Here is a 15,886-nt window from a genome sequence, read left to right as displayed (position 1 = left end):
GGGCGAACAAAGAAAAACCAAAAGGTGATGATGGACGGAGCGTTGACAATACAAACACTCACCCCCAGTCAACTGATCTGGGTTTAATCCATCACCGTTCTTTAGCTCACTCCGCCACCCCAGTTCAGACATGGCCATTCTTTCTCCTTCTTTCTTCAATTACCCTCATCTTGAAACCCGGTAAGCCAGCTTCTTGTTGTGGGTCATATAGACCAATCTCAATTCTAAACGTAGACTATAAAATCTTTGCTACAGTTCTTGCAAGGAGATTGGCGATGGTGGCCCCTGACCTTTTACATCATGACCAGAAGAGGTTTGTTATGGGGCGCCAGCTGTATGAGTTGACATATGACCTAATAGGTGCCATTGATATGGCCTCAGCTGAGTCCCTTCCCTCAGTCGCCCTAATGTTGGATGCAACCAAGGCCTTCGACAGGGTAAACTGGTTATACCTGTAGGAGGCCTTGGCTAAGTTCAACATCGGAGAGGGCTTTCGGCGCGCCGTTTGCCTTTTGTATCAGAGCCCTACCGCTCGTGTTCTGGTCAATGGTGTATTATCGGACCCCTTCAACATCACAAGGGGGACACGACAGGGCTGTCCGCTCTCCCCTCTCCTATTTGATTTATATATCGAGCCCTTCGCGCAACGCTTGAGGGATGACAAAAATATCAAACCTTTTATCTATGGGGGATGCGAGAGGAAAGTGGCCCTGTACGCCGATGATGTGCTTATCTTTTCATCCGAGGCACATACTGCACTTCCTGCAGTACTCAATGCCGCTCTAGAATTTGGGGAAGTGTTCGGGTACGAGGTTAATGCCTCGAAAACCGAGATAATTGTCTGGAATGATGACGACTGTGATATTAGCATACAGCCTGGGTCTAGCATGCGCTATCTGGGTCTCAATATTGTGAAGGATATTAACCAAATAGTCGCAACTAATTTTACAGCTGTCGCAAAGGTCTGACGCAAACTTATGCGATCATGGGCACAACTCCCTCTATCTCTGCTAGGGAGAGTTAATTTGATCAAAATGACTATTCTACCCAAAGTTTCTTTTTTATTCAATACCATTCCCCTACATTTTGATCCCTCATTGTTAACAAAATTACAGGCAGAAATTACTTCCTTTATCTGGGATAAGCATCTCCCTAGGAAAGGTTGGAAAAAACTTAGGAGGCGTAGGGAGAAGGGAGGGTTGGCGGCTCCGGACCTGCAGATGTATGCATGGGCATTCCAGCTATCCTATGCCCGTATGCTTTTAAAGATGCCTGCAGATTTTGGAGTTGGGTCCTTATTCTCTGCTTTACTTAAAGGGGAAGCTGTCAGCCAGTCAGGCTTTTTTTTCAAATTTGGTAACCCCAAATTCTTCAAGAAGATTAAGTTGAAGGTCTTGCAGGGGATGGCAAAAACTTGGGCCAAGTTAACGATGGCTATAAAATTGGGCTACTTTGGAAGTAGAACTCCCCTTTGGGGTCTTCCTGAGTCTCCAGTCTGGTTGGGTGACAGTTTAGCCGTCCCACTAAAAGATGCAGGGCTGGAAGTTTGGGGGGACCTATAGTTGAAAGTTGAAAATATTTATAGAGCGCACTGTGGCCAAGCGGCTTCCTGGAGCTGGGTGAGTAGACGGTGGCGGATGGAGGGGCAGCGGAAGGTTACTGAGTGGAGAAGGCTTGAGCAAAAAGATGAGTTTTGAGCGCCTTACGAAAGTGTAAATAGTCAGTAATGGACCTGATGGTGAGCGGGAGGCTGTTCCAGAAGCGGGGGGCCAGAGTGGAAAACCTAGTGCCACCTACTCTGGTCTTGCGAAACCGGGGAACACTGAGAAGTGCCTGGCTGGAGGATAGAGATTGCGGCAGGGGAGGTAGTGAGTGATCATGGAATTGATGAAGAAGGGAGCAGTACGAACGCGGGCCATGAAGACTATGCATCCCATCTTGAAGAGGGTGCGCTGCACGACGGGGAGCCAATGGAGGGACTTGAGTAAAGGAGTAATGTGGTGAGACTTGGGGAGCCGGTAGATAAGATGGGCGGCCTGATTTTTGGATGATCTGGAGGCGTCGCAGCTCGTAGGCAGGAATGCCCACGTACAAGCAGTCACCGTAGTCCAAGCGTGAGAGTATCATAGCCAGAACAATGATTTTGAGAGCGTCGAGGGAAAAGAAGCGGGAAATCTTTCGAATAATCCTGAGGGACAAAAAGCAGGATGAAACAACGGAGCTAACCTGAGGGCGCATGGAGAGGTCCTGGCTGATTTTGATTTCCAGGGTTCTCACTGAAGCTATACATGGAAGGGAGCTTGTTCCCATGGGAATATTTAAGGAATAGGATTGGTCATAACTTTGCAAGGTTTGAATAAATGCAAAGTGCTAGTTCGACCCATTCTTATATCTCCCTGCCCCCCCCCGAGGAAACAGGTTCCCTATTGGAAGTCATAGTGAGTTAATATCTCTACTGCTAGACAAACCCCCTGCAAAGAAGGAGATTTCTCTTTGGTACAATCTGATCCTGGTAGTAGTTGACGGCGAATTTCTGTTACCGGATTTGCTTTGGGGATCCACTTTTACAGATCGCAATGTGCAGGATTTGTGGATTACATCGTTTAAAGTCCTATGGGACATTGTTAAGCCAGCCTGGTTGCGTAGGAACCATCTTTTTATGCTCCATAGAGCATATTATTCCCCCCTTAGACTCTCAAGGTTCTCTCAAGGGAGCTCAGTAGCTTGTGCTAAGTGTGGGCTGGTTGCTGCATCGGATGCGCACATGTTCTTTGAATGTCCTTGCTTGGCTCCTTTTTGGGATGCCATAAGTAACACACTCTCTGCATCACTTAGCGTTCAAATAGTACTTGATCTCCCCCTCGTGATCTGTGGGATTTTGGATGGGGTTCAGGGCCAGGCAAAAAACCTACTATTTTATTCCATCTTACTTGCCAGAAGGGAGATCTGTAAAAAATGGAAAGACCCTTCATCACCTCTTTTCACTGACTACCAGACCTCAGTTTTACAGGTTTCTAGACTCGATCTAGCAAGATCTGGCAATCAAAACAAAAGGGCATTCTGGCATTTGCTGGTTCGGAGCCACTGAGTTGGTCGGGGTTTTTGGGGGGGGGGGGTTCCCCCGGTCCGATGATAACACAGCTGTGAATTATTCAACCTATAGAGCCCCTATCCGGCTGAGAGTTCGGAACCGAATGGCTGTACTTCCCACCTGTATTCTACTTTTATACTTTGATCTTCCTGGTTCCATGGGTGTTGTCTCCGTGGAAACGGCATTTCTGAGGGATGTCGGTGGTCCATCCTATTTAAATCCCTGCCAGTTTTTATAAACTGTGACAGTTTGCCGTATTCCGATTGCAGCTACACTTGAAACCACGGTGGCAAATGAGGACAAAAAAAAACAAAAGAAAAAAAAACGTATCTGCTGCCCCCAGCATCATGTTGCGCTTTTCTCCTCCTCTTCACAATAGGCAGGCACAGGCTCCCAGCCTTCCTTACTGCCAATCGTGAAACTGCTCTCATGCAAAAGCAGCTTCAGGATTGGCCAGAGCACTGAAAATTTGCACTCCAGGACAGACTGGGAGTCTTTGTCTGCTCTCTCCCCAAACCCAGAAATGCAGCTGGGTTGGAGAGAGCTTTACTGCGCATGTGGTTTTGGCAGGCCTGAGACGGCCAGCCAGACCTACAAGTACAATATGAAGGTAGTGAAAAACACTCCCCGTCCAGCCTGTCACCACACTAGCCCCACTCCCTAAGCCTCACACAAGCTAATAATATTAAAACTGGTTTTAAACCCGTTTTATTATTGTTTTATTTTTCACATTTCAAGTGCTGGCGGGGAGGGGCGACTGCCACCGCTGCTTGACAATGACTTTAAAGTAAACCTCTGCAGTGGCTTTCCTTCATAAATCTGATGGTGAATTATATGGTAAAACGTGGCAAGTGTTGAAGTCACATAATAACATAGTTCAAGGCGACACAGGCATACAATTCATTTTTACTATCTTTCCAACTTTTCTTTGCCAGTTTATCTGTGTATCCAGTAAAGAAGAAACAAAGGCCTAATTATGATCTTGGCGGATGGGAGACTCCATCACAAATGTGACAGATATCCTGTCCGCCATATTACAAGTTTCATTGGATATAAGGGAATTGTAACTTAACGGACGGGATATCTGTCAAGTTTGTGATGGATTATCCCATCCAGCAAGATCAGAATCAGGTCTTTAGGGGCAAAGGTGATTGATATGCTGTATGCAATATTACAAGCTCCGTAGGATATAATGGAACTGTAATTTGGTGGACAGGATATTCGTCACATTTCTGACGGAGTAACCCTGTCTGCCAAGATCATAATCAGGCCTTTACTTCTAGACTCCTGATAGAGGAATGGTGGCAAAAAGGAGGACATTCCAATAAATATAGAGGTTCCCATTACATAAATATTTGCTAACCTTGAAAGAGGCATTTTTCCACTAAGGGGAAAAACATTGGCAGAAAAAAGTTACAAAATAATGCATCAGATTTTGGGTAGGTAGTCAAATGGATTGTTTTCTCACCTGGATGTCATATTTACACATGTAGCTCCACTGAAGCCCTAAGAGGATATGCATCTGTTGTGCTGAGGCCGGGTTGGTTTCCTCCCCAATTATTTTATTTTATGTTTAGGGTTGTTGTAAAGAGCTGAATGAGGGATCTTGGCCCACTTTCCATGTTATGACCAAATAACTTGGTATTTTCCTGACAAACCCCAACATGTCCCACCAAGACTACTTGTACCCATGCGGTACACCAAACTGAATATGACCAACTAAGCTGGGCAGTGCTCATAGTTATTGATCACTGGAACCACATGGCCATTCTAGAAGAGGAAAAATACTTTGATCATAAAGAATATGGTGCAATTCTTGATGCAGAGGATTTTATTCATCAACGATGAAAGGTACAAGATATGCAATCTCCATTTCCAGTGTTGTCTTGTTGTCCTGTCCTTCTTCGATCAAGGCTACATAAGGAGTACAATTCACCCACTGAGGTGGCATGCTTCATCATCTGGGATCCCCTCTTGGTTGCAAAACCTAGTGCAACCAAGGGCTACAACACCCTCCCTAGGAGGGGGGGAGCTCAGGGAAGTCCACTAGAAGCGAAGTAATATAGGTGGTTTGTTGGGTGATGGTTGCAGTGCGTGCAGTGATAAAGTGAAAGGTGATTTAAAATTGGCTACCAGGAAGAAAACACCTTTAAAAAGATCTACCCTGGTATCAAACCTAGAAACAGCGCATGTGCAGCTGAAACAAATAACTGCATTAGTCCGAAATAGGGTCTACATGTTTCAGCAGTGTCACATTTGTCTCGTCTTCTCCGCTGCTGTCTCCTTCCTTTGGACTCCCAACTCTCCCTGATCTGTTTAATCCTGACTCTCGTTTTCACTAATAACCCCTGTATTGAATTTGTACTTATTCTGTTATTAATGTGAAATCTCTGTAATTTGTAACACACTATTTCCTTATGTAAAGCGCTCCGGGTCTAGCCAGCGCTATATAAAACTCGAATGAATAAAATATAAATAAATAAATGATCTTGGCCTTCCTCAGGACCTAGATGATCAATCACTATTGCAAAAATGAATATGAGAATTAAATTAATGTAACATATCATTCTCCAATTAATGTGGTTGGATTTGATACAACCTACATTATACTGTCTCTTCGGGCTTATATGAAAGATCACAGGCATATGGGCGAAATCCGCTATTTGATGGGTGCACTGCTAACCTCACTTGGCCACAGCTCAGGACGTGAGGCACCGCTCTGTCAGTTGGTAACCCGGGCTGGACAAGAGCTAAAAGCTATAAAGGACTCCTCCGAGTTTTAGGAGAGATTTGAAAACTGAAACTATTTGTGCTCCCAGCTTGTTTAAGCTTGATTGGACCCAAGAATTCCTTTTAGTTCTTTTTCTATAGTGTGTTCGGGGATTGAATCCGTGAAGGTCTGTAAACTTTCCCTTGAACCCTCTTTGTGAAATTTTGTTGTGATTTTACATTAGGAGTACTTCAAGTAACTGCATCAATAAATGGGCACATTCAATTACTTATAATTGGATTTTAGTACTTCAGGGATGTAAAATTGCAACACTATTAGAGTTTTCAGTGATTTTCATGGAAATAGAAGTTTCACCACCAGTTTTATAAATCTTTTACCACATTCCAGGCAGTTTCCTATGGAAATATTTCACCTGGATTTACACCGAACTCGCACATGAAACATGATACGGATTAAGTTGTCATCTTGGAGAGATTCTTCCCAGAATATTATCTGACAGGATTAATATTGTGCCTTAATGGACTCTATCCATGACTATGAGGTCTATTTGATGTTAATACTTATCCGAAAAAATCTATAACTATTTTAGCAAGATTTCAACATAAAAATGTTCTGCACCAGCAGTCTAAAGAACTTTAACACATTGGAGCCCTGAAGAAGTTCAAAATCTGTTGGAATGAAATGCGTTGGCTGGATATTCTTTTGTATGAGAAAGTGTTTTTATGGATACGGATTAAAAAAAGAATAAATATATTTTAAACAAATATGTGATCTCTGTGGACTACTGTCCACAGAGATCACACTCATTATTTAAAACATGTTCATGGAAAACCCAGAGGGTGTCGATTTACCGCCTTTATTGCAACACCACGTTGACATTACAACCAAATTTGCAATGAGGGATAAATGTGACATAAAACTCAAAAACAGATAAAAATACAAGACTTTCCCTCTGGGTTAAACCAATCTTATCATTGCACTAATTGTGAAGTACAGGTGCGAATTACAACAAAATAAATAAAATGCATTATATTGGCTCATTAGCAGAAAAATTATGTGATTGAAATATAATCCAATTTATTTCAGGTAATGCTGCCTCCTGAAATATGAGGACACCCACACTTCGAAAAAGAATATTAACATATTATCAAGTTGTTCCTAGTTAGAAACATCATTGTGACATGACTGAAGAAAGAGTAATCAGAAGAAATATAAAAAGCTTTAAAACCTACTCCTCCTTGTTCACTTTTTCCCTGAGCTTTTTAAGCGATTTCTTCTGGTTAAATGCTGCGTTCTCAAGAATGTTCTCGAAGTATTCCTCTTCTTTGTAGTTCAGCTAAAATAAAACGAGAACAAATATATTTAGAAATGTGTATCTGTAAAATGGATAAGTTGCTTACAAGGAGCAGGCGAGGGCACAATTTAGGATTTTGTTTTTAATGGTTTTATTATTATAGTTAAATTTCAGGATTTCCATACATTTAATCTTATTTTACGTTGTTGTATTACTAAAAAGATGGTGCGCCCATACTCATTTCACAATTTCTAACAAACAAAGATAAAAAAAAATGATGAATCAGACTAAACCAGAATAATAAAGCCAATGTGATCCGGAGGTCCTTATTCCCATGTGGTGGTAAATTCGCTGAAGGGAGTAGCTGTCCTTGGTTGTATTTTAACACCCTCCCCCCATTCTAAGCAATGGAGATTACACGAAGTTTTGGTTTCGGTGACACAACTGCTTCCTGTGACCCTGAAAACAAGTATCCCACAGGGTGCAGTAATAAGTTTATTACAGCCATTAAAAACAATACTCGGGGCCTCGGAATTTAACAGACGCACTAATTATACGTTTTTGACCCTCAATAGGCACATACAATCGAATATGGGGCTTTCTGCTACAAAATACACGTCTTGATATTTACTAAGCATTTCCCCCCTGTAAAGTTCAGCATGCTTGGACTGCCATTAAGTACCTGTGAAGAAGTGCAAGGGTGCACCAATGTATCACATGGCTCATAATGCCAACCTCAGTTAAAACAAGGGTTTATTTATATGGGGGTAGAATTTTAATATTTAGGGCTAGATGTAGGTAATCTCATTTTACCGATTCCTAAATACCAAATTTTACCGATTCTGTATTTAGGAATCGGTAAATATGATGTAGGTAATAAATCGGTCAAATTTACCGATGCGGTAATATTTCTTATTACCGATTCTGGAGGCCCATAGGAATGAATGGGAAGCCATTCACTATTACCGATTCGGTATTTACCGAATCGGTAATAGCGGGAGCATATTCAAAGGTGGCAGGGTGTCACATTGACACCCCGTTGCACCCCTAAATCATGCATGTGGGCACATGTGGCGCACATATGGGAGCATATTCAAAGGTGGCAGGGTGTCACATTGACACCCTGTTGCACCCCTAAATCATGCATGTGGGCACATGTGGCGCACATACATGCCCTAAGGGCATGTATGTCTGCCACATGGCACCTTGAAAAAAGCAAATTATTGCTTTTTTAAAGGTATTCGGTATTTACCACCAACTTGTAGTTGGTGGTAAATAACGAATCCTGAAAGCAAAAATGGACTCACTTGATTTCCACCTACATAGCTTTTAAGGATTCGGTAATTTACTGATTCCTTAAAATAAGGATTCGGTATTTTACTGATTCCTTAAAGTAAGGAATCGGTAAATTACCGAATCCTTAAAACCTGCCTCCTACATTAGAAAGGGCTAAATACCGGTCGGTAACAGGATAATTACCGATTTTCGGCCGTTACCGACCGGTATTTAGCTACCTATATATGGCCCCTAGATAAGTATCAGATGCTGGGTTGTGCATATTATGCAGCCTTGATTCAACATCCTCAAATCACAACATCCTTTGGCATTGACACTGGAAGGAAAATGTTTTTAATGCTACAAATTTGCGTTTGTCTCTATGCTTAGCTGTAATGCAACATTGGCTCCATAATACCGTGTTGGAACTTACATCTTTGTATTCATTGTTCAATTTAGTATCATTTGTGATGTCAGTGGGGAAACCAATCCTCTCTTTAATAGCTGTAGCCTGGAAACAAAAAGTACATTTCAGGTTGGGCAAGTTACACAATAATCAAACAGAGATTTATGAGTATTGAGTGCTGTTTACGACTTTGCAGCAGAACTTTAGACACACTAAGATATGCTTGTTTTACTTGAAAAATAAATCAAATTAATCCACAAGCTTGACTAGTAAAAATTGCAGATTAAACTGTCACTATGGCAAGCGTGAATGCCTAAAGATGTGAGAGGTTGGAATTTACAAATGCACTTGTGGTTGAACAAGTTTGCCTAAAGATTAAACCACCCATGACTTACTGAGGTAGATGTTCTGGACACTCGCAGTCACTAATCCCTCTTACATACTGGTGTGAAATGAAAGCACACTGCACATGGATATCATCTGTTACCACGTATGCCAAAACAATGCGTGGCTTAACAACGCAGTCAATACCACAACTGTGTCATTACCATGAGTTCCATTACAACGCAAGCCATTACAACAACTAGCTTTAGGGAAGCACTGGACTTTGGAATGGTTCAAATGACTATTCCAACTCCAGCCGGTGTATCAGTAAAGAAGGTGTTGGACTTAAAATCCAACACGGCATTCCCTAAAGTAAGTCATTGTAATGATTTGCGCTGTACTGGAACTCGTTGTATTGTCCCAGTCTTGGTACTGACTGTGTTGTAAAGGCACTATGATGTAATGTTTGCATTATAATTGATGTTTGCCTACCTCAAATATTGTTAATATCTGCCCTTTGTGTGTCTTGGAACCCCGATGAATAGCTGAGGTCAATAGCTAATCTCCACAGCATGTGTTGCCACCCTTTTCATAGAGATCAAAGGTGAGAGGTCATTATGATATTATAATTATTAAGAATTTAGGTCAATAACATTGAATATTTGGGCTCTTTTACATTGAGGGGTACTGAGCAATTTCAAACAACAAGAGCAAGCGCTTTCCAGGATGCCACTCAGAACCCTGAGGTGAAAATTATCACTGTTAGTCGCGTTTTGTCCATGTGTAATTTTATGTTAAGCATGCCTCCCCTCAATTCATCTGCTCCTTCTTTCAGCATATCATTAGGGCCAGAAGAATAACATGGAACCAGACTAACATGGCTTCCCCTCACAAAGATTATAAAAAGGTCTAGTCACCTGCTACCTACCCCTACCACCCCTCGTGTCTTCCCTTCCTCTCCCTATCTGAAACTGTGATCTCTCCATTCTCCAGCACCTCACTGACAGGCTCTTTAAAATTATTCTATGCAAATACATTATATGAAAGAAATACTATCCATAGATATAAATATTTCTACTATATACTCGAGTCCCAACTGCAGTATCAGATGTGGTACGTACAAGAAAAAACAAGACTTTCTAGGGTAAGTGGTCAACATTGAGAAAGCTTACAATAAATAATGGCTCAACCTCCCCATCTAAATGCACTATCTCTCCTAAACACAAAGTAATTTTTTTACAGTTCCATATACACTTAATTTACAAAATAAATAATGGCTGAACAGAAATGACAGCTTTCTAAACATAAGAGGAGATTCCTCTCTGAAATACAGTCTAATAGATCTTGCGTTTCAAAACCAGACTATGACTATTGTAAAACTGTTGACATCAAAGAAGGTACTACGTGTTGTAATGTTTTCTCTCTCTCTTTTCCTAACCATCTATCTATCTTTTACTTGGCAAATTCCTTCTCCCCTCCATCAGTTGGAACGTTCTGTAGAGTTTGCTTTAGAACATTCACGGTGGCACTGGCACACGGAGAGTGGATGACTGGAATAAAGACACTTTTAATTCTCCTTGTCTTCAGCATCATTCTTTATATCACTGGTGACAAATTGGTGTAAGGGACCTTCCAGTCATCTCCTCTTTCAGTGCTCTGTCCATTTTGACATCAGAAACAACTTGTTACTGCTTACTACTGTTAAACTAAGATTGTCTTCTCCTATCTTCGCTGTCCCTGATGGAGCCTCCTGCAGCTGCAGTGTACAGTGTGTCTTCTCTCCTAGTTTTGCTGTCTCTAACGGAACATGCTTAAGTTTCAGCATATAGCTTGCCTTCAACTGCCTTCACCCTGCTGGTCTGGGTTTTCCGACAGTTATACCCTGTGGATCGATCCTGCCCTGCTGGGACCAAGGACATCTCCGCCGGCCTCTTTCTTTCATGATAATGGTGATCTCCTCTGAGTGAAGCCTGCTCTGCCATGACCGAGGTCTCTCTGTCTGCTTCTGCTTCCTCATAATACGTGTGGACGGATAACCTCCTCCTCATGCTGTAACCTTACAGGAAGCTTCCTCACGCCTGTGCTTCGGGAGGTACTGTTCATTTTACTTCATATTTTCCTCAGACTTTGACGATGGCCCGAAGACTAAGGTACTGTTGCGTGTACTTTGGGTTCTCCTTCAAACTGTACCGTGGGGCATTCACAGTAGCTTTCCGCTCCGGTTGGGGATCGCATTCACCTCACCATTGTTTCAGTGGTGGAGGTACCCTTCAACCCTCTTTTTCACTTCAGGAACTATGTGTGCACACGCTCTATGTAGTCTTTTTCCACGGTGTGCGTGTCGCACACCATGGAAAAAGTTTCAGAATCGGATTTCAGCCCTCCTCACACACCTATATACAGTGTGCACATGCTCTATGGGGTGCCACACACACCTCAGAGTGGAAATCAACATTCTTCATTTGTCTACAGTGTAGTGGATGCACACGTACAACACGGTGACACGCACAATTCAGAGCGATTATTCTTTTTTTAAGTGAGAAGGTCTCGTTAAGAACTCCCAGGGTTACTGGGTTCATAATTATGCTCTGTCTCTTTTCAGTCCTTTACATTGAGGCGTATCATTCATCCTTGATTCTAGTCTGTACCATGGCAGTACCAGCTATGAGCAAACCACCTTTATTTCTCAGTGAAATTGGGGAACCCGAAATTCACTGGAAGGACTGGATAAAACTATTTGAGTCCTATTTAATTGCCATGGGTGGCAAATGATTTTCTGCTGCTCGCAAACAACATGTGTTATTGTACAATTTAGGTATCCAAGGTAGGAAGATTTATGAGACTTTACCTGAACCAGAGTTAGAGGAAGAGGATGATGATCAAGACATTTACAGTGTCACTTTGTTAAAATTAAAAGTGCATTTCGGTGACAAGTTGAATATAGTCCTAGAGAAACACAAATATGTTAGTTGGTTTCAAGGGAAACAAGAATCTGACACAAAGTACGTAGCAGCTTTAAGGGGCCTTACTAAATGGTGTGATTTTGGTGATCTTAATGATTCTTTGATCAGGGACCAGTTGGTTAGATGTACAAATAATAGTCGCATACAAGAGAAACTATTGGCAAAAAATCCTACTCTAATGGAGGCAATTAGCATAGATCAGTCCATAGAACACATAGCTAGGTGCATCAAAGAGATGAAAACCCCTGGTGACATTGTTGCTAACATTCAGAACCCAAATGATACAGAAGGTAATGATAAGAAGAGTGAAGTACTTAAAGTTAAAACCAGAGAACTCAAGATTACCAGACCCACGAAAGAAGGTAACAGTTTGAAATGTTTCAGATGTGGCAGCAGCAGCCATTTAGCAAACAGTGTCTTTTTTTCGACTCACAATGAAACATGTAAAACATGTAATAGAAGAGGTCATTTTGCCAGGGTGTGCAGAGATGGTGAGAATAACCAGGTAAAAGCTATCTGCAGTGATCGGGACCAAGTACCTAAGTATGTGTTTCAAGTGAAAAACACTGAAGGAGATACTACTCCAAGATATCCTTAGTGGTCTGTATATCTAGATAGTAGACCAGTAGTCATGTTTGCTGACTCATGCTCCCTTTTCACTCTGATTAACCAGGAAGACTTCAACAATTCTTTCGACGTATCTAAGCTTGACTTGTCAGAAACGGACATCTCACCGGAAGGGTATACCAGAGGAATCATACCTTTGGTCGGAATGGTGAAGATGCTTATAGATTTCAAAGGCAGATCGACTTATGGCAAGGTGTATATTGTAAAAGATGGATCTAACCTTTTAGGGTGGCGTCATCAGAAGGAATTAGGGATCATTCTGGATCCTAATAATAAGGAGCAAGTGATCGTGTTGAGTGTGATAATGGCGTAAATGAAATCACAAGGAATACCCAGGGTTGTTCTCCGATAAACTGGGGTTGTCAAAGGAATTCCATAATAAATTAAAATGAAACAAGGTGCCAAACCTGTGGTACACAAACCCCGTCCAGTACCTCTGATGTTGAGGGAACCACTCAAGAAAGAGCTGAGTAAACATTGTGAGTTTGGGGTCATACAACCCATAGAAGCCTGTGAGTGGTTGGCTCCCTTTGTTCTGGTGACTAAAACCAGTGGGGATGGTATCCGGTATTGTGTGGACTTGCGCAGATTAAATGACAAAATATGGGTAGAGAGATTTCCTCTTCCCCACATAAACAAGATGTTAAGCACCATGGGAAATGCCAAGGTATTTTCAGTTATTGACTTATCCATGGCATATCATCAAGTGGAGTTACATCGAGAGTCCGGATCCCTTACTGCATTCACCACTCCTTTTGGAGCATATATGTTCACGAGAATGCCTTTTGGCCTAGCCTCTGCTGCAGCAGTATTTCATAAGATAATGCACAAAATCTTGAGTGGCATAGACAAAACCTTCTGCTTCCAAGATGACATTTTAGTTTAAGGTGCTTCTGTAGAGGAACATGATCATACCTTAAAAACAGTGTTTAAGAAATTGATGGAGTCTGGATTGACAGTGAAACATAACAAATGTAGGATCAAAGTCAGTTCCGTAGATTACCTGGGGCACACCATAATAGAGGTAGGGTTCAGACCTAATCCCAGCCTCATCCAATCTGTAAAGGATGCACCTTACCCAAAAAACAAAGACAAATTGAAATCATTCCTGGGTTTAATTGATTACATGGCCAAGTATGTTAAAAAAAATCTGACAAGTGTGAATGTCTGCGTGATCTCTTAAGAAAAGGAAATTACTTTACTTGGGAAGCAAAACATAGCAGTATAGTAGACAAATTAAAAGATGAAATAACACCTACATTGGGATCTTGCGATCCCAGGAAAAAGACTTTTCTGACCACAGATGCCTCCAACAAGGGATTGGGAGCCACTTTGTCAGAAAAAGTGGAAAAGGGTGACACCATCACTGCTTATGTGTCCCGGTGTTTCACTTCTGCAGAACGTAACTACTCTGTAGTAGAGAGGGAGGCTCTTGCTTGCTTCTGGGTGGTCCTACACTTGAAGTTTTACATTTGGGGCATAAAGTTTAGCATTCTAACTGATCACAAGCCTCTCACATTTATGTTTTGAGCCAAGAAAACAAATTGCGGCTCTCCTCGTATATCCAAGTGGATATTAGGACTGGAAGGTTATTATTTCAGAATTGTTTACCTACTGGGTGGAGAAAATGTAATTGCAGACTATCTTTCTAGAACACCCTGCAGAATTAACCCATGGATATTCCTGTTTTTGCAGTACAATTACCAGCCATAACGGAGCATGAATGAAATGAATGTGTGTGCAACGACACCAAATTGCTTATCCTCAAAGACTTAATTACAATGGTTGGCCTGAGAAGTGCAACGATTTTGACAAAGGATTGAAGAGTTTTTGGGAGGTTAGACATGAGTTATCCATACTTGATGGAAAGATATGCAGAAAGGACAAAGTTGTACCACCTGTTAGTCTGAGAGACAAATTCATAGATTTAGCACACAGAGGTCACCTGGGCAGAAGCATGACAAAAAATCAAAATGTGAGAAGCAACTTTTGGTTTCCAAACATGGATTCCTTGGTCGAGCGTAAAGTACATGAGTGCAAGAGCTGTGCTAAGAGTGACAAAACCAAGATTTTGCGCAAGGTACCATTATCCCCAATCGTTGTGCCAAGTGTACCGTGGAGCACATTGGCCATCGACATAATTGGTCCAATTCAGTACCTGGGGGTGCACAAGAGATTCATGATTGTACTTATTGAATAAACTTCCCATTGGATAAGGTATAAGTTTGTGTCACAAACCACTACGAAAATTCTTATTGAATTTTTGAGAGACTTGTTCAGCAACAAAGGTATTCCCCATACATTGGTCAAGGACAATGGTGTCCAATTCACCTCGTGAGAAATGAAAGAATTTCTTAATGAACTAGGTATAAAGCATGCAAAAACTGTGCTGTATTCTGCTATGGCCAATGGCCTAGTGGAAAAGACGGATCGTATGATTAAAAAACACATTCAGTTAGCTATTGTAAATGGTCATGATGTAGACAAACCTTTGCGTGAGTGCATTTGGTCATATCACACTTCTCCAAATTTAATAACTGGTGTCTCCCCATTTGTGTCCCTCAATGGAAGAGAGCCTTGCACAAAATTAAATCCAATGTGGTTGAGTGGAGGAAAGTCAGATTCCACGAATACACCAGAAATCAACCATAGAAGACAAAAACATCAACTCAAGTACAAAGGTCAATATTACACCAAACATGGTGTTAAAGAACAGGATTGGGATGTTGGTGACTCTTTATTGGTCAAATTACCAACTAGAGAGAGGATGAACCACCGTAAATTATATCCTTCCCTTCAAATGACTAAGGTTAAAAAGAACGTTGTCCAGCTTGACAATGGCCAAACGTGGAGAGGGCATAATCTTGTAACAGTTAATGTCAATTAAGCATGTTTGTTACTTAGTGCCTAATCTTGTAAAAGTTAATGTTAATTAGCAATACCTTAGTGCCTATCCTTGTAAAAGTTATTGTTAATTTAGCACATGATATTCCTTAGTGCCTACGTTGTTCTTAGACACTATTTTTTCCTTGCATAGCTTGTTCTCCTCTTAGCCTTTCCTTTTCTTAGTGTTGGGAGATGTGTTGTAATCTTTTCTCTCTCTCTTTTCCTAACAATCTATCTATCTTTGTCACTCTAATAACCACTCACAAAAATATTGTTAAGGGGTCAGAGT

General features: G+C 41.5%; 1 protein-coding gene across 7 annotated transcripts in view; it reads right to left on the bottom strand.

The window, feature by feature from the left end:
* MME (membrane metalloendopeptidase) overlaps positions 1 to 15,886 on the bottom strand; it is a 493,355-nt gene that overhangs the window by 129,768 nt on the left and 347,701 nt on the right. For all 7 annotated transcript variants that reach the window (XM_078667833.1, XM_078667832.1, XM_078667829.1 and 4 more), the window contains 2 exons: positions 8,825 to 8,902; positions 7,055 to 7,158 (listed from right to left, as the gene is read on the bottom strand). In XM_078667833.1, coding sequence (XP_078523959.1) covers positions 7,055 to 7,158; positions 8,825 to 8,902 — 182 coding nt within the window. The remainder of the gene's footprint in view (positions 1 to 7,054; positions 7,159 to 8,824; positions 8,903 to 15,886) is intronic.

The sequence above is a fragment of the Lissotriton helveticus genome, chromosome 11 (genome assembly GCF_964261635.1).
Source record: "Lissotriton helveticus chromosome 11, aLisHel1.1, whole genome shotgun sequence".
In the NCBI taxonomy this organism is placed as follows: Eukaryota; Metazoa; Chordata; class Amphibia; order Caudata; family Salamandridae; genus Lissotriton; species Lissotriton helveticus.
Note: the sequence above shows the minus strand (reverse complement) of the source record. Positions and strands in the feature narration are given on the sequence as shown.